Source organism: Lacerta agilis, chromosome 4 (assembly GCF_009819535.1).
Source record: "Lacerta agilis isolate rLacAgi1 chromosome 4, rLacAgi1.pri, whole genome shotgun sequence".
Taxonomy (NCBI): Eukaryota; Metazoa; Chordata; class Lepidosauria; order Squamata; family Lacertidae; genus Lacerta; species Lacerta agilis.
Genome location: NC_046315.1, coordinates 57,007,367 through 57,028,136, shown reverse-complemented (window position 1 = coordinate 57,028,136; position 20,770 = coordinate 57,007,367). Strand labels below are relative to the sequence as shown.

Below are 20,770 nucleotides of genomic sequence, written 5' to 3'. Positions count from 1 at the left end.
GCGCCCGCCAGCCAGATGGTTGGCGGGAGCGCAACTTCCCCCGATGCCGCAGTCAGCGGGAAATGATCTAGGAAGTGTTTCCTGCCCACAGCTGCGGGGGGGGGGGGGAAGCTGTGCGCCGCCACTTCCCCCGATGCCACTGCAAGCAGGAAACACTCCCTAGATCATTTCCCATGCACAGTGGCATCGGGAGAAGTTGCGCTTCTGGCTGGCGGGAGTGCAACTTCCCTCAATGCCGCTGTGAGTGAGAAACAGCTGCCTGCAGCTGTGTGTGGGGAGAAGCTCAACAACTTTGGGCCATCTCCCCTCATTTTCTTAAAATTGACTCCCCCAAAATGGGGGTTCCTTATACATGGGGGGCGTCTTATAGACAGAAAAATACGGTAAGTGCTGATTCACACACGTCAATGTCATCTCTCGTCAGGTTTATGGTACTAGTTATTTAAGATAGGATGGTGGTTGTTACAGAGCGCATGATGTTTTACTGTGGTTTTATAATTTGCTGGAAGCCCCCCAGAGTGGCTGGGGCAACCCAGTCAGATGGGCAGCATATAAATAATAAATTATTATCAAATTATTATTCAGATGAAATCCTCAGCTGCAAGGAGACCCAGTATGGATGTTGAAGCTTCCCACGACAGCAGCAAGGTTTGGGGGTCTCCAATCCTTCCTCCCATTTTTCATATATGCAACTTAGTATACATCCAAATAAAATGCCCCAAATAAATATGCTTGCACAGCAATAAAAAAATCAGAATAAACATTAACTTTTTTGTGCATCGTAATTTTAATATTTTTATTGGAAAACTTATTACAAGGCACAGTAAACGTATTAAAACAACAGAAGCACTTAATATGCTTTGAACAAATGAAAAAGGAAGCCACATTCTTGGACACATAATTGGGCAACATAAATTATATAAAGATGCTTTGACCTCCAAGGGATCCTGTTTTACATCTGTAAAACTAAACTGAAAACAAAACAAGCAAGTGTTTTTTTTTATCATTAGATGACAAACCAAATTCTTAGGGCAGGGGTAGGGAGCCTGAAGACCTCCAGAAGGCGGTGAACTCCAACTCTCATCAGTCCCTGCCAAAATGGCCAACAGTCAGGGATGATGGGAACTAGGATCCAACAACATCGGCAGGGTCACCGGTTCCCCATCACTCTCTTAAGGCATGGCTGCACTGCTGGCAGCTTAAGGATAGGGTTGCAAGAGCAAAACTATTGTCTTTGCTGGATCAGACCAAAGGTCTGTATCATTCAGCGTGCATGGTGCATGCAAGATATGACTTCTCACGCCAGCATTCCTCGTCCCTTTGGTGGACCCTCCAGAGCAGTCTCTAATTAAAGTACAATGCAGTAAGCACCTGCAGTTGGGAGAGAAAATTCAGAGAGCCCTTTGGGCATGCCTAAAGGGCTCTTTGGATCCCAGTCTCTGTCCAACAGCAGACAGCCAGATGCCTGCAGGAAACCTGTAACCTGTATTACTGAAGAAACAGCCACTCCCACTTATTGGCCCCTAGCTTATCTGGCCCTTGAGGGGGTTGTCACCAATACCCTGTGTCATTCACCTTCCCCTTTCCACCACTTCTTGCAGAAGATTTATGAAGTACAGCCAGAAAGCTCTACTGTCTCTTAGGCATGCCACTGTTCTTTCAGTTTTACCCCCCCTAATAGGACTGCCAAGCTGAGGTAGCCACCAAGCGTGTCTTGAAACAATATGTCCAAAGAAGGAACACGTGGAGTATTTTTTCTCAGTACAAGAAAACCTTTAGTCTACACACCATACACAGCTTTTGTGACCATGCAATGTTCAAAAAACTCAACAGTGAAACAGCACTAATCTGAAACAGCGGAAATCTCATAATTTGAATATAACACCTGGTTCTCACTGGCAGATTTGTCACAGCCCAGGACTGCTTCTAGTGTGTTTTATAAAGTTGAAATTTGAGGAATTTATATAAAATGGCAAGTAAAATTGTTTAGTAAAAAAAAACCCATTAAAAATAAATATAATTTTTGGCATAGTACTGTATTACAATTCCCTATACAAAATTTCCATGTAAAATCGAGCTTCAGGGCTACTTTAGTGTCAAATAATGTGGTAGCACATTGTTCCAAAATTGTGAATTTTGTAGTCCATTCACAACATGTTTTGATGTCACCCTTTGTTTAGAGCTTTTTATTTTATCATATGTCTCCTGTTTTCTTTTATTATTTTCTTGATGTTTATGACCTTTGGTTTTCTGGACTGTTTTTTCTTCCTCTACATGCTCATCTTCTTCCTCTTCTCTTTTGTCTTCCTCCTCTCTGCCTTCTTCCCCTTCCTCAGCTTCTTCCTGACTCTCTTCAGCTTCTGATTCTTCTTCCACATCTTCCTCTTCATGTTCTGCTTCCTCCTCCTCTCCCTTCACCATTTCTTCTTCTTCTTCTTCTTCTTCTTCTTCTTCTTCTTCTTCTTCTTCTTCTTCTTCCTCCTCCTCCTCCTCCTCCTCCTCCTCTGCTTCCTCCTCTTCCTCCACTGCTTCTTCTTCCTCCTCCTCTGCTTCTTCCTCCTCCTCTCCTTCTCCCTCTTCTTCCTCTCCAGTTTTTTCTTCTTCCTCCTCCTCCTCCTCCTCTCCCTCCTCCGTCTCCATCCCTTCTTCTCCTTCCTCTGCCTCAACTTCTTCCTCTTCCCCTTCCTCCTCTGTTTCTGCCCCTTCTTCTTCCTCCTCCTTTCCTTCCTCCTCCCCCTCTTTTCCTCCTCCTTCTTCTTCCTCCCCCTCTTTTCCTCCTTCTTCCTCCTTCTGGTCATCTTCTTCCCCTACTCCCACTTCTTCCTCCCTTGTCTCTTTTTCCTTCTCCCTCTCTTTACTCTTGGTCTCTTTTTCTTTCTCCTCTTCCACCCATTCATTCTTCTCTTGCTCCTCCTCTACCACTTCAATTTCCTTTACAAATTCACCCTCCTCTATGTTTTCATATTTTTCTTCCATTACAGCCTCATCTATATTTTCTTCTGCTTCTTCCTCTTCCAGTTCAAAATCTGTGTCAACTTTCCCTTCTTCCACCTCATTCTCCAGCCTATCCACATTTTCTGCTTTAGACTGCATTTTAACTTCATCTCTATCGATGACTACGGGGTCATCTTCTTTATTTGATTCATTTTCACCTTCTTCTCCTTCAGATTCTACTTCACTGTCATTTTTTCCATCTTGCTTCCCCTCTTCGTTTTCAGCTTCTTCTGCAACCACTCCACATTCTTCATTGTCTTGCTCACTTTCAAGATTCTCTTCTTCTAACTTGGCAGCCTCATCTGAACTATCTATATTTTCATTCTCTTCACTCTGAGCTTGCATACTGGTATCTTCAAAACACTCCTTTTCTTTATTTTGCTCCTTATCCCAATTTATATTTCTGTTTTCTACATCCATTTCTCTCTTTGTTATTTTGCCATAATTATACTGGTTTATCTGAAGAACATATTTTGCTGACTCATTACTAGCTTCCTCACTTGAAGATGATGACACAGTTACTGCTGTTTGCTTCATAAATATTTCCTTGTGTTTAAACTCTCTCTGTTTTTCATTGTTTTCTTTACCCTGCACATATAATTTGCCATATTTATCAGATTTCACTACTTTAGCTTCTGCTTTATTTTCCTGGCAATCCACATAGTGTTTTTCTATCATACCATCACTAGCATGGCTGAATGGCAGCTCCTGAGGGGTTGAACTAGAATTTACTTGGTCCAATTTCCCCTTTTTTGCTACTTTAAATTCTTTTTTAATAGTCTGGTCAGTGTCAGGCTTCTGTGCCCTAACAGTAATGGCCTGTGCAGATTTACTTTTTGAGTACTTTTTACCAGCCTTAATTTTCCTCATAAAAGCATCGTAAAAACTTTTTTCTAAATTGGGATCCTTTCCTAGACACTCTGAATGTATAGGTTCCACCTGAGAAGATGTGCCACCCAATTCCAAACCCTTCTGAACTTGGAGAGGAACAGACTCTTTCATCCCACCCTTACCATGAATATCCAGTTTCCCATTTTTATTTTTCTTCTACTCCACATGGGAAGCAAGAAAGAAAAGGAAAAAAAGAAAGGAGAGTGTTACAAATAAAATGAGAGAAAAACAAAAGGCAAATAAATCACAACATGAAAAGGGACATAAGCAGCTTGACAGGATGGAAGAGGATCATAAATGAAGATAACATAAAAGATGAGGAAGAAAATGGGCAAGATTCAGAGAAGCATAAGCACTATTCCACTTGCACAGCAGGATTCTCCTGCCTGCTTTTCCCATTGCAGCCCCCTGATGAAAATGTATACTGTTCAAAATAGGTTGTATTTTGAAAATAACAACTATGTATATAAACCTTTCGCTAGTAATAAGCAGAAAAGCAACCTGGTGTGGGGAAAGATTTGCCCTTATCCTAAATACATTCCCGGAAACAAAAGATGCATTAAATTGTTTTGTGTGACAACTCTTATTTAAGGCATATTTAAAATTTACCCGTTTTTAAAACTAGAATCAGTAAGGTTACTGTAGTTAATGTTTTATAGAAACAGGAAAGATAACCACTTTTTAGAAAAAATAAATATTTTTTTTACAAAAAATAAGGAAATAAATAAAAAGATAAAATACATATATAAATCGGCAGTACCTTCTGTTTTTGTACTGGTGCTAACTCTAAGGAATGGTTATCGGGATTCATTCTCATCACGTGGGTCTGGAAAGTATAACATTAGATACACATTCATGAAGTCTGCTTTCTAACTGGAAGATCTCAACATACCTTCCAGACTAATAGCCTGATGCCCAAAGTACCAGAATTATAGCAATGCAAGAATCTGTCTTCTGCCAGGCAAAACAAGTTGCCTATCTAGCCCATTACTGTCTACTGTGAGGGGTAGCTGCTCTCCAAGATCTCAGGCAGAGGTCTTTCCCATCCCCTCCTACCTGATCCTTTTAACTAACATTAATGCAAAACATTTACCCAGATACTAAACTACAGAGGTCCCCAGTAAAACCAAAGTGGACTTGGGCTTGTGCACCACACCCTCCCTCTCCAGCAAATGCAAGGAGACTGGAAGTTCTTGTTTCAGTTTTTAAGAAACCAGTGTTTAGTGTTAAGTTCCCAAGCTAAATTGTGGCTAGACTTAACTTTTGTTTACTAAAACAGGTCTTACTCTGTAACAGTTTTCATGAAGCTGAGTCGTTTCAATAAACCATAGTGAAAATTAATCAGTTTATATATAGGCTGGTCATAGTGTTATACTGCAATTAAATGAAAACAGAAGTGAACGTTTCTCCTTGTGGTCATACTTGAGGAGAGGAGGAAGGTGTTGCACAAGCCCATGGCCCATTCCTGAAACACTAAACCATAGTTGAGCATTATGTCCATATTAAACCATTTTCTCTCTATAAGGTAACTGTGGAGTCCCAGGAAAGATTCCTGTGCTCTTCCTGCTGTTGCTACTGCCACCGGACACTCCACAGAAAAACAGTTATATCTCAGCCACAAACCAAAGTATAAATACAATCACTAGTAGTAGATGTGTTTGTGGGAAGGGGTTGTTGGTTTGTGGGATGTTTTGTTCGTGTTTTTATCATGTATTTTGTGTTTTTATATTGTATTTTTATGTTGTGAGCCCCCTGAGATCTGTGGAGACTAAATAAATAAATAAATAAATAAATATTACCATATTCAAGACATCTGTGGTGTTCCCAAGGGTTCTACCCTCATTTTCATCTGAATCATCTTCTGTTGAGCTCTCTTCTGTATCATTGTTCTCCTCTTTCTTATCTCCTTTAAAACAAAATACAGGATATACAGTCATTCATGTATGCACTTATTTGAGGAAAAGGAAGTCTGGATGCTCCTCTAATTACCGAGAAAGAACTGAAACAGAAGGGTTCCTGGCAGTCCCAACTGGCAGGAGGAGTAATCTTGTTTCAGTAAATACAATAAAAGGAAGAATGTGTTTTCTGTCCATAATGATGTCTGCATATTTTGCTTGCCCTATGGGTCAAATGGCAGCAAATATGGAGGTGGGGAGGCTTATTTAATTGAGAAAAGCAAGCAAGAAAGCACGGATCTCTCATGGCCCAGGTCACGTGTCTGGTTAAACAATAGTTAATGGTTTACCATAAACATGCAGTCTGGGCCAATTTTCTCCTTCCTACTAGCACATGGGAGAAAGAAACCACAGACCATGACTTTATGTTATGTCTGAACCAGATATAGCAGTTTGTTTTGCTCAAACAAACCACAATCCGTAAGTCAAAAGCAAAACTTAAGTACAGATCTTGGTTTGTATGGAGCAAAGCAAACTACAGTCTCTTGTCCAGATATAATGCTAAACCTGGGATTGTAGTTTCTTCTGAACACTCAGATTGGCATGCTCACAGTAAACTATGAGCTAAGTTTTCAGTGGCAGGCAAATGAGGCCATGGTGGAGAGGAAAAAATTCCAATCACATAACCCTGCCCAGTGACTTCAAATGTAGATGTATTGCACTTGTCCTGTCTTTATGTTGCTCAGTATCACAATTGATTATTTAATCAGCAAGTTAGACTCTAAGTTATAACTGCATTGCAGTTTTAAGGACCTCTGATGCTCAAAAAACCCACAAATGATTTATAGGACCATAACAGAAACTGGTGATAAAAAAAATTAGTTTACCTGTTTCACCATCCAAAGCATATTGGGTGCCTTGACTTCTGTCAGCTGCCTCTGAGTCAAGATGGTTTGATCTGAGTACACCAAGGGGAATAGTGTTGCTGATGGCACAGGATGCAAGCTTTGAAGGACCTTCTCCTAGTGGAGGAAGTGTTCGTACCAGTCGATTAACCTGTTCCGGTGATTTGTCCTTGTGAAAGGGTTAAAAGAAAGCATAGCAGCTTTTGAGTCACTTCAAGGTAACCAATAAAGGACAGTGATACGTTGAGGGGTAGATTGAGGGCAGTGTTCGCTTTTCATTTCCTAGAATGAGCGCTTTTCATTTCCTAGAATGAGCGCTACAGTGCAGTAATGCTTAAAGTCAGGAAATCATCTACAATGTGTGCTGGGTCTTCCCTGGCCAGATTCAGGACAGATGAAAATACCAAGGCTATAGTCAGTTCAAGCTGCATGTATAAGGCAAGTTAGAGGCTGCACCCACTGTTCAGTTAAAGAAAGACATAATCAAGTGGTATCTCGAGTTACAAATGCCTCAGGTTACGAACGCTTCGGGTTACAAACTCCGCTAACCTGGAAGAGTTACCTTGAGTTGACAACTTTGCCCCAGGATGAGAACAGAAATCATGTGCCAGTGGCACAGCGGCAGCAAGAGGCCCCATTAGTGAAAGCACACCTCTAGTTAAGAACAGTTTCAGGTTAAGAATGGACCTCCGGAACGAATTAAGTTCGTAACTAGCGGTACCACTGTAAAGGAATTATTACCACAATAAATTACCAGTCAACTACAGATAGTAGCATGGAAGTTTGATGTGCTATTTATTTATTTACTTATAATACAGATATTTTCATACTTATTTGATGTGCTATTTATTTATTTACTTATAATACAGATATTTTCACTCTTCCATTAAAAAAAACTTGGGGAGGGTTTACCATCTTGGATCTCAGTACTTTATTGTACAGCTGCCTAGAGATCTTAATATTGAAAGTCAAGCAGCTCTCGTCCAAGTGTTTCCTAGTGAATCTCTTGGCCTTTGGCATATACAGCCTGCACTGCCCCCTAGGGTGTAGATCTTGTCTGAAGCCCGGGGCGGGGCTAGGGCCATGCCACAACCCCTTCAGGAACCCAGGGGGAGCTCAAATTGGTCTGCATCGACGGGGCTCCCCTTACCAGTGATTTACCCTTACCAGACTTCCTGCGCAGCGGGCAGGAGTCAGATACAGTCTGGTCTATGCAATGCCTAAGCCAATTACCGCTCACATTCTGTAACCAATAAAGTTGTGGCCAAAATTTGCCCAATAACATTAACCATATATTCTGTGTCCTGGTGTCTTTATTCATCTTTGAGGGGGTGGCTGCATGGTCTCAACACGCAACTAGGTGTGATCATGATGTCTTTTGAGTTTTTTGAAGCTCAGTAGAAACAGTTTAAGATATACCTTCGCTCTCCGCCGCAAACGTGCTGATAACGTCTGATGGAAGGTATCTATTACTAATGCATCTCCACCCACTTCAGAGACCACAGCAGACAAGTGGTGTTCCTTTTGGTCTGACACATGAGTTTCACCCAGTTCTTTAGGCCTCGGTGTGGCAAAAACTAGCATGTGACAACCACCACAGGAAACCTACAGTACAAAGTCAATGCAGGGATTAATGGAGGCTGTAAACTTTGCAGGTACATAGGAAGGAGAAACCTAAGCAGAAAGTACACTCCCAATGGTTTGGTACAATCTTCAGAACTTTCACCATTACGGTCCCTCAACACGTTATGCATCATTTCCAAATCATAGTATTTTGAGCAAGGTCAACGTGACAAATATGAGACTCTAAATGGAAAGAAATGAGATATTGGTGTGAGATTACCATTTGGTGGTGCTCTTTTTCTAAGTGATTGTCTCAGGGAGACTTAACTCACTCACCTTCACTCTGTCCGTGAAGCAATTGTGGAAGGGCTAAAAACAGTGTGCCTTTTGGCAAACTTGTTTTGATAACTCACCCTAATATGATTATTTTGGCAAAATAGTGACAGGCTGGGCATAGCCTTGATCGTAGCCTTGATGTCAAAAAATCCATTAAGTAGCAGAGGTTTATATCCCAACTGCTGTGCGGAATTCTAAGAATCTGCTGTAGAATCTAAGAAATTTGCTTAAAGATGTGCATTCCTTCAAACAGTTTACAGTGCACAAAGCGCTGCACTGGCTTTGATCACAAAGAAACATCTCATACAAATCTATTTTTCTATCTAAACAGAAAAAATAATCTAATTATTTAAAAAGACATACCAAGAAATACAAATGTCTCCAGTGCTCATCTACAATTTAAAAATATAGCACGGTATAAACATATGGATGACCTCTAAATATGGTACCTTTAAGTACAACATGAGATATACTGAATTAGTATTTCAGAGCATGAAGAAAAAAATGAAGCCTTACCAACTGTATAGCAAACCCCCAAAAATTGGAACATAGCGTAGGAAAAAATTGATTAGTGTAATTTTCTTCCCCAAGCCCTAATTTGCCATGCCGTCCATCTCCAAAGGTGTACATAAGGCCGTTCTCTAAATGTGGAGAAAGAAGCATGTTTACTAACATGTAATGCAGCAGTGTGTAAAAAGCAGTGGGTGAAGCCACAACAACTAATTAGAAAGGAGAATCATTTTCTTTCCAAGAGCAAAAATTATGAAATAAGTATTTCAACCTGTAACACAAGTTTTTCCACTAGAGGAAGGAAAACAAACAAAGGGAATCTTGCTAATGTAAAACATATAGCTATGAAAATGATGTTCATAATATTATTACATTTGAATGTTTTGGAATGTTGACATTCTCAAGTTCTCCATATCAATTGCTTCCTAATGGAACCACTGAACCAGTAAAAATAAGGAGTTAGTGCTCCAAGTATCAAGAGTAGATATTGTATTCTAGCCTTCAGGATTACCCTGCTTCCTCAAGTTTACCTTAAAAACCCTAACATCTACCGGTATTTACAACACAGGTATCAACCCTTCTATACTAAATCTTCAACAACCACTAGGACCATTAAGGCCATGAAAAAATAGACAGCTACTGAGCCAAATCTATAGGAAGTACAGACAAGCTGATTAAACTAGAGAAGGCAAGCTGATCAGAAAATAGATTTGCAGCAGAAAAACCGCTAGCATCATTAGCAGAAGGGTCATGTATCTTTTGAATTACATTATGCTTAAATAAAATTAGCATACGAACAGGAAAACACATCTGGTGAATATATTTATTGCACAGTGTGGAGATTTATTCAGCGATCTTGATGACTTCATTAAATCAAGATGTATGCTCACGATTGGTAACTGAGTACTACAAGCCAGGTTTTGCACTCTTCTGAAAAGAGTGCTTCCCATTAAGCCTGTCTAAGCACTTCAGCAGCTGCCGCTGATATTCTTGCCTGGTTCGCAATTTCCATTAAAATCATAAGAATGGGTTAAATCACACATATGCACCATGAACCCATGGATTCCCATTCTAATTTGTAGGCATACCAGAGTTTGTCCAGTTCAGACTTAATTACCAGAGCATGTGAAGGAGACATTGTGGAGGAAAGAGCACACAAACCTCAAGCACGACCCAATGCTCAGCCCATGGTTTGGCCACTGAATATGAACTAAGCAATTGTCATTGCAATACTCACACCTGAGAGTATACCCCATTGAATTTATTGAGATCCATTTTGAGGAGGCAAGTATAGGACTGTGCTGTACATGTTGCATGGTTTTTTGTTTTGTTTAATAAGCTACATATAGATAAGAATTACTATGAAATATGTTTAAGACCATCAGGGTCTTATCACCTCCATTTATACATATTTAATATTTGGTAACTTATAAAATCTCAGAGTCATATCCTTCACCCCTTCCACCAAAAGGACACTCTTACCCCGCTTCCCTGAACCACACACAAACACTTATTCTTCTGAGCCCCACTGTTGCTTAAGGCTCCATCAAACTCAGAAATGCCCCTTCAGCAGGAACAACTGATTCAAACAATAGAAGCATTGCTTTCTTCAATGATACTCCCTGGGGTTTCTGTTTATATAACTTGCCCTTAGCCCCAGAGGGTCCCTTTTAGCTGTTCTGAGTCTTAATTTGAGAAAAAGTTATTTAAAATATTTCATAGGACCAGTTTTACGTATCTCTCTGTGACCTGGCAGATTTAAAAACAGGAAAATTTTGTATTATGCACAAAAATACACCAATAGCATTGCAAATATATTTCACAGCTAACCGCATACATACCTGTTACTAAAGCTGTATGATTTTCCCCACTGGCAATGTTAGAGATTTTATGCTTGCTCAAATAATCCACTATCTTTGGTTCAGAAATTTCAAAAATAAATGTACCATGTCCAAGCTGCCCATATTGGCCAAGGCCAAATGTGTAGACCTTCCCCTCTGAAAAACATACATGAGATTAATATTCTATCCATAGTTTTCTATCCTCCAAGTTTCCTGGAGCACACTGCTCAAAAGTTCTCATGCTGTTCCTCCCCAATTCCTGGCATGCCACAGAACGTGACTTGTCATGTCATCTGAACACAGGTATGTCTCTTCCAACCATCAATGAGTAGTTGAGTAGTAACCAAGAATTGTTCTTAATTTTCTGCTTGTGGTTTGGAGGAAATAGCACTTCATATGTCTACTGCACATCAGCAGGAGTGAAGGAGAAGCACCACTGGAACTGAGCAGCATGAACCAAAATGCATTGTGTTTACACTAAACCACATTTTGCTTTAGCCTATGGTTCAGTGTGATGTGTACACCAGGCCTCGTCATTAAAAACAAAAGTAATGAGAGATATTTTTTAAAATGAGAATAACCAATAAATTTAAACCCATAATATCATTGTAAGAATATCATATTATACAACCCAAAATATTATACTAAATAAAATATTAAAGCTCCCTCTGCTGGAAGATACAGAAGCAAAAAAAAAAAAAAAGGAAACAAAACAAAACAACACCACACCTCAGTAAGAGGGTTAGATGTTATTTAGAATAGTAAACACCTTTACTCCTATTCCCTTATGCAGGGTCTAGTCTCACTAACATCTCAACCTAGTCTAGTCAGTAATAGGAATCAACCAGAACACATAAGATTCAGCCTGAGTAGTAGCATGCCGAAGGCCTGAATGTTGTTGGCTTTTCACTGTCTCTGCTTTGGTTATGTAAAATCACCACCAGACTGACAGCTAATTTAGCTACTAGTTCTAGTACTGTGCATATGTGCAAATGGTGTAAACCCAGCACTAAAACTCTACATCATATAACAGGAACACTGATCATGTGCAGATCCACACCATACATTTAAATCACATAACAGGTTCATTTTAATGCATATGCCTTCCCCCAAAGAATCCCGGGAATTTGTGTTGAAAGTGCATTAAATGTATGGTGTGGACCTGCCTCTAGACAGATGCTTCACACTGTCCCTTTTCTTAGCCAATTCTGCCCCTTCTTCCATCACTTTTAAATAACTTTTCTTTATTTAGTTTTGCTCTACAATTTCCATCACTACATCCATTTGCCACTGACACCTTGCAAATTAATTTTGCTAAATTATTTCAACAGAAACTAAGCAGCTATTTTGTAATTGTCCCCACCATCTTTGACATACAGCATCCAGTATGCTAAGTGGTATGCAGGTGGACCCATTTAAATGTGTGGATTCAGCAGTTTAGGATTGTGGGGATTAAAACATGAGCCCACAATCTGAGGAGTAAGAAGCTGGTATACCTGCAAGCACTACTGTGTGTCCTCCTCCACAGGCAACCTTATTGGCCCTTCCAGAAATTCCAGAAACAAGTTGTGGAACCTTGTAGTTTTTCAGTTGCTCTTTTGAAAGACCTAGTTTTCCATTCTCAGGCTCCCCAAAAGTATAAAGTTCTCCATCTCCTGTAAGAAAACAACAAAGCAGCAAGACTGAGACTAAGGCAAGGACAAAAGAGGCATTTTTTTGCATGTCCCCTTTATGACAAATGTATCTTATAAGACAGAAACTGTATTTAAACTTAAACACACCACCACTTTATTTTTAGATTACATGTCCATCACTAGATTAGCTTATTATTATTATTATTATTATTAATCATCATCATCATCATCATCATCGCCACCACCACCACCATCATCATTAAACTATATTGCAACAACTCGACACAAATTGCAGGAAGATCAGATTACAGAAATAAATTCCTTACCAGCTTTATATGACTACTGATCTTATTCCAACAGTCAATAAATTCCATTACCGTTTCCCCACTACAGTAGTTAATACTCAAAACCTGTACCTTCTATGTACAGAATCTGTCAGTTTGTTTATCTCAGCTATCTGTATGTTAAGGATTATGTTTTCCCCAAATATTAAGCCCAAGCCATCTTTGCAGAGATTAATAGGTTCATGATCAATACTTTATAAGAGTCTGACCATCACCAAATTAGTAGCATACATGCAAGCAAAAATAGAATCCAAACTCTTAACCAAGTAATGACAGGTGATCTAATCCCAAACTACTATAAGGGGCTTAATCAGATTTAATGATTGAAACCACACCTCTGCATCTCTCCAGATTTCCACACTTACGTGTTATTAAGGCGGAGTGGTAGTATCCACAAGAGATCCAGGAAATGGGTTTACCAACATCCACTTGATGAGGAACATATGCATTAGCTTCATCAGCCAAACCAATCTGTCCTTCGGAATTGTCCCCCCACATAAAAAGCTGTCCATCCTCTTAAAAGAAAAGAGAGTTTTGTAAGTGTATTATTTACTCATTTAAATAAGTTGGCTTTACAAAACCCAGGATCCATAATCTAGTGGCCACATAAGTCCTATTCAGGGTTTACATGACCACTGTTATCATGGCTGCTGTGCTTTGTAAAACCCCTTTCCCTCCACAATTTTGAGGGCAACTGTATGAAGCAGAGATCCTACTTCTACCCATGTGGGCTCCCCATGCAGTTTAGAATCCTGATTTCCAGCATTCCACATCATGCAGAAATCTCCGTGAGACACCACTGAAATTGTGCAGGGCAACTGGAACGAGGTCGTGGAGCTAGCACACCCCATACATGGTATTTCCAATTTACAGCAGCACCTCAATATTGTGATTCCTGAAATGCAGTCCTTGCAATACAACATAGGGTGTTTTAAACCCGAGGAGTTTTGCGGAGGTGAATTTTTAAAAGCATCTTGTAATATAGTATATGAAATGATAGAGAGCTGCATTTCAAAAATCACAGTAAAAACTTCATTGGATCCATGATTCCCTCCCCCCCTGCATAAGAAACAGCATGTTGTATCTGGAAACAGATTGCTAAATGGTATGTCCTCCTATCTAAACTTATTTCTCTCTTAAATCAAGACAACAATGAAATTAAATTACACAGAAAATGGCTACATTTAGGAGCAGTTCAATCTGAAAGCTAGGAGACTGCGGTGGTCAAACTGTCAAGCTACAAAGGGCTTATGAAGACACCCTTGGATATAAATATATGCTATTATACACCTAAATAGGTTCATAATATTTGGATACTCACAAAAAATTCCCTAAAATTATTGGAAAACCCTATATTGTAAATAACTGTAGGGCAGGATACTTTCCAAAGAGTTAAGCAAAGCAAAGCATTTGCTGTTCAATGATGTACCTCTCAGTCAAGAACTAGGAACCAAGTAAGGATGTTTCTGGAAACCTGTATCAAGCTGTCAAAATCGCTGACATTTTCACCTAGTATTTGCAACAATACATTTGTCCTTGGATATATGCAAAGTGATTTTTTTATCAGGCTTCCACAAATGTCAACTGGAAAATATAAAAGGCCTCAACACACACACACACACACACACACACACACTCTAACAGAACATTTGTGTTAGCTGTTGGGCTCACCAGTTAGTGCTGCTGACGTGTAGGATCCAGCTGCCAGCTGTTTGATCTTGTGCTGGTTACTAAAAAAACTAATTAGATGGAATGTGCTTCTTTCCTCTGTGTCACCTAATCCCAACTGCCCTTCACTGTTACCTCCAGCAGCATATACATTTCCTTGTTCTGCACACAGAAAAGCACATGTAGAATAAGCACACTCTCATCTGAAGCAACAGCAAAACCTAAAAAAATCAGACCAGCTCAAGTTTATTTTCACCCATGTACAAAAGGTCGATCCCTGGTGCCCTCAAACGCTCAAAGTCTGCCTGTAGAAATTCCTATTTAAGTTCTTAAGAATCATCGCCCTGCAGCAGGATTCTACGTTTCAAAAATATACGACTGGAATACGCATAACATAGTAAAAGTAGTTTCTGCTCATGGCTGGAAATCAATATTTACAGATAGGAATGACTTGTATTATTCCTTCCGTTCTAAACGGAAGGAAAAGAACCTCAGAGATAGACAATTTGCAATGGGGCTGAGGAAGCTGTAGTTCAGCAACATCAGAAGATTCACAAGTTAGCCCCACTGCCCTACAAGTAAAGGCTCAGCTAGCTATGAGAATCAATTAGCATGTGTACTCAGGCCAAAGTTAATTAAATGCAATCTTGCTCGAACATACAAACTACAAATGTTAATGATGGGCATTAAATTAATTAACCAAAACATGTGCCTTTCTCATGTTTAACCTGACACCTTTGGTCCTGATTAAAATGCATTCATGTTTAATGACAAATGTACATAATTTACAAGGGAAAACAGACATAAGAATGGCAATCAGATCTAAATATTTTCAAAATTATTCATTTCACAACATTATTGAAGACTTTAAATTCTACCATGACAAGGAAAATAGACTTTTCCTATAAATGTTAAATGCCTTGCAGGAATTTATTGACAGGAGCTGCCTTGCATATTTCCATCTCAGTAGGATGGCAGCATCAGATTTACTACCTGAATTCACAACAAGAAAACAGCTGACTTGTTTGCTATTACCATCTCCACAGAAAGATCTATGTAACCAGAGGTTTATTTGGGTTAACCACACTGAACAGGTTAGCTACTACTAAGCAAAATCTTATCCAAGATATTGTTGTTGTTGTTTTTAAATCAGCTATATTAAGGATAGTTGAAAATTATTCAGTGAGGATTAGGGAGGATTAGGCTTTAGGAAAGGTGCAGCCAGTCAAATCTGGTCATTTTACAGAAGATGGATCAAGTGTCTTGTTCAATATAAAACAGCTTAAAAGGTGCACATAATGGTTTTTTTTAAGGTTCTATTTCTTAGAATATGCACAGAAAGCAGTAATAAGATATTTGATGTACAAATATAGATGACATACCTGTATAAATCAAGGTGTGGTTTCTCCCGCAAGCAGCTAGTTTTACTTTTTCTGGTTTTAAAGCTGAGGGTTAAATAGACAGTGGTTACCATTAAAAAAAAAATCTGTTAAATGTATTACGCTCCAACTTTACATACTGTCTACTAACCATATATCAGTGGCAAGTGGAAAAATGGCAAAAAACTAGACCTTCCATACTCTAGAAGTTACCAGCATGGAACCCACAGGTGCACATTAGCCACTGAAATTAGGTTTGAAACACGCATTCTAGAGAAACCAATATAATAGTTTGCAATGTATTATTGGCTGCGGTTTTTCCATGTTGCAAATTTGCCCATAGAACCTGTTCTAATGCAATGACATCTTTATAATAATAATGGATCATTAAGGCTGCAATCCTATACACACTTAACCTGGGAGTAAATCAAAGCTGATGCTCTTTGCTTAAGCATTCCTGGCCAGAAACTAACCAATACATTGATTTTTCACTCCTCATCCTCTTAGTTTAAACCACAGGAAACAGCACATGTCCTGTTATTTAGGATGGGCTTGTATCATAAAAGAAGGTATATTTTCAAATAGATTATTTCCATACTTTAGGAGAAAATATTGGATTGTCAAATACCTTAAATCTTAAAATGATGGGAGAACAAAAAATACTATGCATTTTGTCAAGAGTTAGAGTTATATAAAAGTTTTTTCTTTGCCTTAAATAAAAAATGTATATGAAAATAATTTATCAGTGTCATTACCCTTTTACAAAAGAAACAACCCTCCTTGCTTTGTAAAGTTTATTTGTTGCTAAAAAAAAACCTGACATGTATCTTCTTCTTTTTAAGCTTTTTCTAATATTTCATAAATTGTAGTTGAAAGGCTTTGTCTGTGGTTATTTTCTAACTTTTCTATTTCAATTCTGAAATGCCTTTTGTTTTCCTTTCTTTCTTTTTTTTAAATAAAGTGAAGCAATAGCTGTTAAGAGTTCTCATATGAAAACTGTGCCTATGTCCCACATGTAGTGAGAGCTATTCCAGTAGTGGTGTTAAGAATCACCGTAAGTATTAGCAACTGCATTCATTCTTCAGCTCATTTTCAATTATGGCATCTATTATAAAACCACATATGCGAGACTAACCTTTCACACAAGTTGGCTTGTTGACAGTATTCCTTGTTCCAAATCCTAGTTGTCCCCAGTTGTTGCTTCCAAACATGTAAAGTTTACCATTTTCTACAATATATATATAAAAGGTGATCACAAAGTTTGCTTTAAGGTTCTCTAAAAATACGAAATTATTTTGGCTGGCCTTTTGCCATTGATCCTCCCCTGCTCAAATAATAATCATGTACACTGCAAATTATGGCAAAAACACACAGAATCATTTTGTAGAGCTGGAAGCAGGGGTGCCATCTCGCCCTCAGGATTGTGGGTCTCCGCCGAGCAACGTGGATGTGCGACGTCACACACACACTATGTGCAGGCATGTGTGTGTGACATTACACGTCTTCATTGCGATGGGGGGCACCGGTGGCTCCTCCTCTCTGCAGCCAGTTAGGCACCCTTTTCCATGGGGAGGGTTTCAGACTCAGAGCCAGAGTCTTGCTTGCTGGCTGCAGAGGGCAGAGCTGAACTGCTTTTCTCCTGGAGGCAGCGCCACTGCCGCCTGCCAGCTTTTCTTATCGACTTTTTGGGTGCCCAGCCCCCACAATTATATTATTGTGGGTGCCCAAGCACCCATGGCCCCATGGAGCTGGGCCAACCCCCTGCAATGCAGGAATATGCAGCTGTCCCATACGGAGATCGAACTTGCAACCTTGGCATTATCAGCACCATGCTCTAACCAACTGAGCTATCCAAGATGACCATAATTATAAAGTCACCCCACTCTAACAGCCAGTGGATCCAGGATTAGGATTGTACTATAAGTATTTTTCAAAATTGATACCAGTGGACTGGTCTCCCAAAGAGATTGTTCATATGATCTTTGAACATCAGCACTTGTTTTTAAGTCTTTGATCATCATATTTCAGCCACTTCTAGTCCTGGGTTAATGATGACTTGTAAACTGCATGGCTTCAGTTGCTGCTGAATTTTGGTATTATCACCAAGTATATAATTTCAAGGATCTTGTGAAATTTACTTTAGGAGTAACAATTATTTCTTTATTGCTTATTGTTTTTTGGGATTGCAAGCTGCTCTCAGAAGCCTCCCTTCTCTTTATGAGAGAAAATATTGGATAAATGTGTATAAAGTAAAGAGACTGAATTTTGAATTAATCAAGAAACAGCTTTTTATGATACATTTTAAAGTTTTTAGACCAGGGAGATGCAAACAAAGCTCATGGCACATATCTCAACATGAAAAGACACCTAAATTTCCATTTCACATTTACATAGGTATTGGGATAATAACACCGTATCAATTTAAATAAGAATGTATGGGAGTATCTTATATCGTTTTTTTTTTTGTGTGTGTGTGTGTGTGTATATATATATATATATATATATATATATATAATACCTTTGTTCTTTTTCTCCCCCTCACTTTCCCTCCTTTTTCTGTATTAATTTCTTTTAATTGAAATTACATCAATAAAATATAAATAAAGACTTCCATTTCACAAACACAGGAAGGTCATGTTACCATCTTGCAAACATCATTACTTCTGTATAGCATCCAAGTCTGCCTCAGGACTGGGCCTTCATAGTGCAATTCAATGCATCCTTTCTTCGAAGTATATCTTACTGGATACAATAGGGCTTACTCTCAAGTTAGTGGGTTCAGACTGCTACCACAGTGTGATCAGGACAGGAACCTTCACAATAAAATATTTTGAATTTATGAAAATACTTTGTTGCTGTTGTTGTTCAGTCGTGTCCGACTCTTCGTGACCCCATGGACCAGAGCACGCCAGGCACACCTATCTTTCACGTGAAAATACTAGTACAATGCTAACTTGTTTTTCCTGAAATGCTGCTACAGAAAGTAATTAAAAGAAAACCTTAAACACTAACCTGTTACAACAGAAGTATGTTCATCTCCACATGATATGTGAAAAGGCTTGTCATTTTTAAACCAAAACTTGCTAGGCACATTATCGGCAAATTTGCTTTTTCCAAATGTGAATACAGCACCTGATTCTAAAAAAATAAAATAAAATAGCGTACATATTGAATTCTATTTCATACATTACTCCTAACAGCATTCTTTCTGGGAGAATGGCATCTGGAAGAGACCTCAAAAGTAATCTAGTTCAGCTTTGTCCTGATGCAGGAAATTCACTTCTATGGCACACTCACCTTCTTCTTAGACATCTCTAAAAAAGGACTGTATCACCTTTAGAAGCAGTCTGCTCCACTGCTGAACAGCTCATGCTGTTAGGAAGTTCTTCTTATGTTTAATCTAAAATGTTCTTGTAATTTGAACCCATTGGTTGCAACCTACAAGCTGGAACAGGGGAAAACACACAACTAGGTAACAGCCCTTCAGGTATTTTAAGATTCCAAAATCCTTGGGTGTATTTTTCAGCCCTCGGTGTCCCAAGTTCTGCTAATATAGAGACAAATATTTTATTAAATTGTCCCAATACTGTATCAGATAGTGTCATATGACAAGCAGTGCTGTTAGGTACAGGTGGGATTCCCGATTTCAAACTGGAAACACAAGTAGCAAGAAAACAAACAAAGGCTGCAATCCTAAACAGTTGCCTCAGAACAAACTCTACTGAACTTTTACGAGATTTGCTTCTGGGTATGCATTAATAGTATCGCTCTGTTAAGTTTTCCTGGGAGCAGGTGAGGCCAAAATAAAAAAGTGGGTACCAGTTACTTTTAACACTTTAATTCAACGAGTCTTTCAAATAGGAACATTTTAAGAGCTTGATGGATCAGGCCAAAGGCCCATGTAGTCCAGCATCCTGTTCTCATGGTGGCCAACCTGTGGGATGCTGGCAGGCAGGACCCAGGCAGAAGAGCACTCTCCCCTCCTGCAGTTTCCAGTAACTGGTACTGTATTCAGAAGCATATTGCCTCCACCCATGGAAACAGAGCCTAGTCATTCTGGCCTTTTAACCATTTTCCTCCCTCATCTGGAATGAAACATGTGGCCTAAAAATAACGCCCTGAAATACAATGTGCCACTGTTTATAATGGGGCTGAAAACATTTGAGGGCGTTTTACTTACTTGGAAATAAGTCCCCCCAAGAAGTAAATGGGACTTACTTCTGAGCAAGCACGGGCTAGGAATGGGTTCAAACTCCCCTGAGTCTGAAGCGAATTGCCCGGTTCTCCCTGCCTCTACCATGCAATACGGGGGAAATAAAGAGCAAAGTGGGGAGAGAGGAGAGGAAAAACAACAGGACGCGGCGGGGAACCTGTCGCGCGCTCGCCTCGCGGGGCCCGCGGATGATGACAGAAGCAGGCGTGGGGCGCCGGCACCAACCAACTAGCTTCCCGAGACGAGGGGGGGACGGGACCGGGACTGGGACTCACCAGGCACCTGCTCCTCGGCCTCCCCCATGACAGGCTCGAGGGGGAGGCGCCTAGGAGACAGACGGAAGCGCCAGCAGATCCCGGAAGTAAACAAACTGCCTGCCACTAGCAACGGAGTCAGCTAGAGCAGCGACCATAGAGTCTCCTGCAAGCCGGGGTAGAGCGTCATCTCCAAGTACCATAGAGGTTTTCTTAAAAAAAAACAAAGAAAAAAAAAACCTTCCTCAAAACATTGCTTTTACGAAAGTTACCGCCTGAATAGTTCAATAGCAATTAGCAAGACTCCTCCATGAGCACTGCAAAATGGTGGGCACCAGAACAG

The 20,770-nt window shown here is 39.7% G+C and overlaps 1 protein-coding gene across 2 annotated transcripts in view; it reads right to left on the bottom strand.

The window, feature by feature from the left end:
* The window catches only part of RPGR (retinitis pigmentosa GTPase regulator), a 35,936-nt gene extending 15,417 nt beyond the window's left edge, over positions 1 to 20,519 (bottom strand). Inside the window, exons 1-14 of one of the 2 annotated variants that reach the window (XM_033147179.1) lie at positions 20,449 to 20,519; positions 18,973 to 19,098; positions 17,096 to 17,188; positions 15,964 to 16,026; positions 14,585 to 14,743; positions 13,279 to 13,428; positions 12,432 to 12,590; positions 10,936 to 11,091; positions 9,101 to 9,225; positions 8,105 to 8,290; positions 6,668 to 6,854; positions 5,685 to 5,791; positions 4,646 to 4,711; positions 2,257 to 4,041 (exon numbers count right to left, since the gene is read on the bottom strand). In XM_033147179.1, the coding sequence (XP_033003070.1) occupies positions 2,257 to 4,041; positions 4,646 to 4,711; positions 5,685 to 5,791; positions 6,668 to 6,854; positions 8,105 to 8,290; positions 9,101 to 9,225; positions 10,936 to 11,091; positions 12,432 to 12,590; positions 13,279 to 13,428; positions 14,585 to 14,743; positions 15,964 to 16,026; positions 17,096 to 17,188; positions 18,973 to 19,098; positions 20,449 to 20,476 (3,390 nt within the window). In that variant the 5' untranslated portion in view covers positions 20,477 to 20,519. Of the gene's footprint in view, positions 1 to 1,712; positions 4,042 to 4,645; positions 4,712 to 5,684; positions 5,792 to 6,667; positions 6,855 to 8,104; positions 8,291 to 9,100; positions 9,226 to 10,935; positions 11,092 to 12,431; positions 12,591 to 13,248; positions 13,429 to 14,584; positions 14,744 to 15,963; positions 16,027 to 17,095; positions 17,189 to 18,972; positions 19,099 to 20,448 lie in introns of those variants that run through there. The other variant, XM_033147180.1, reaches the window with a different exon arrangement.
* Positions 20,520 to 20,770: the final 251 nt, after the last annotated feature.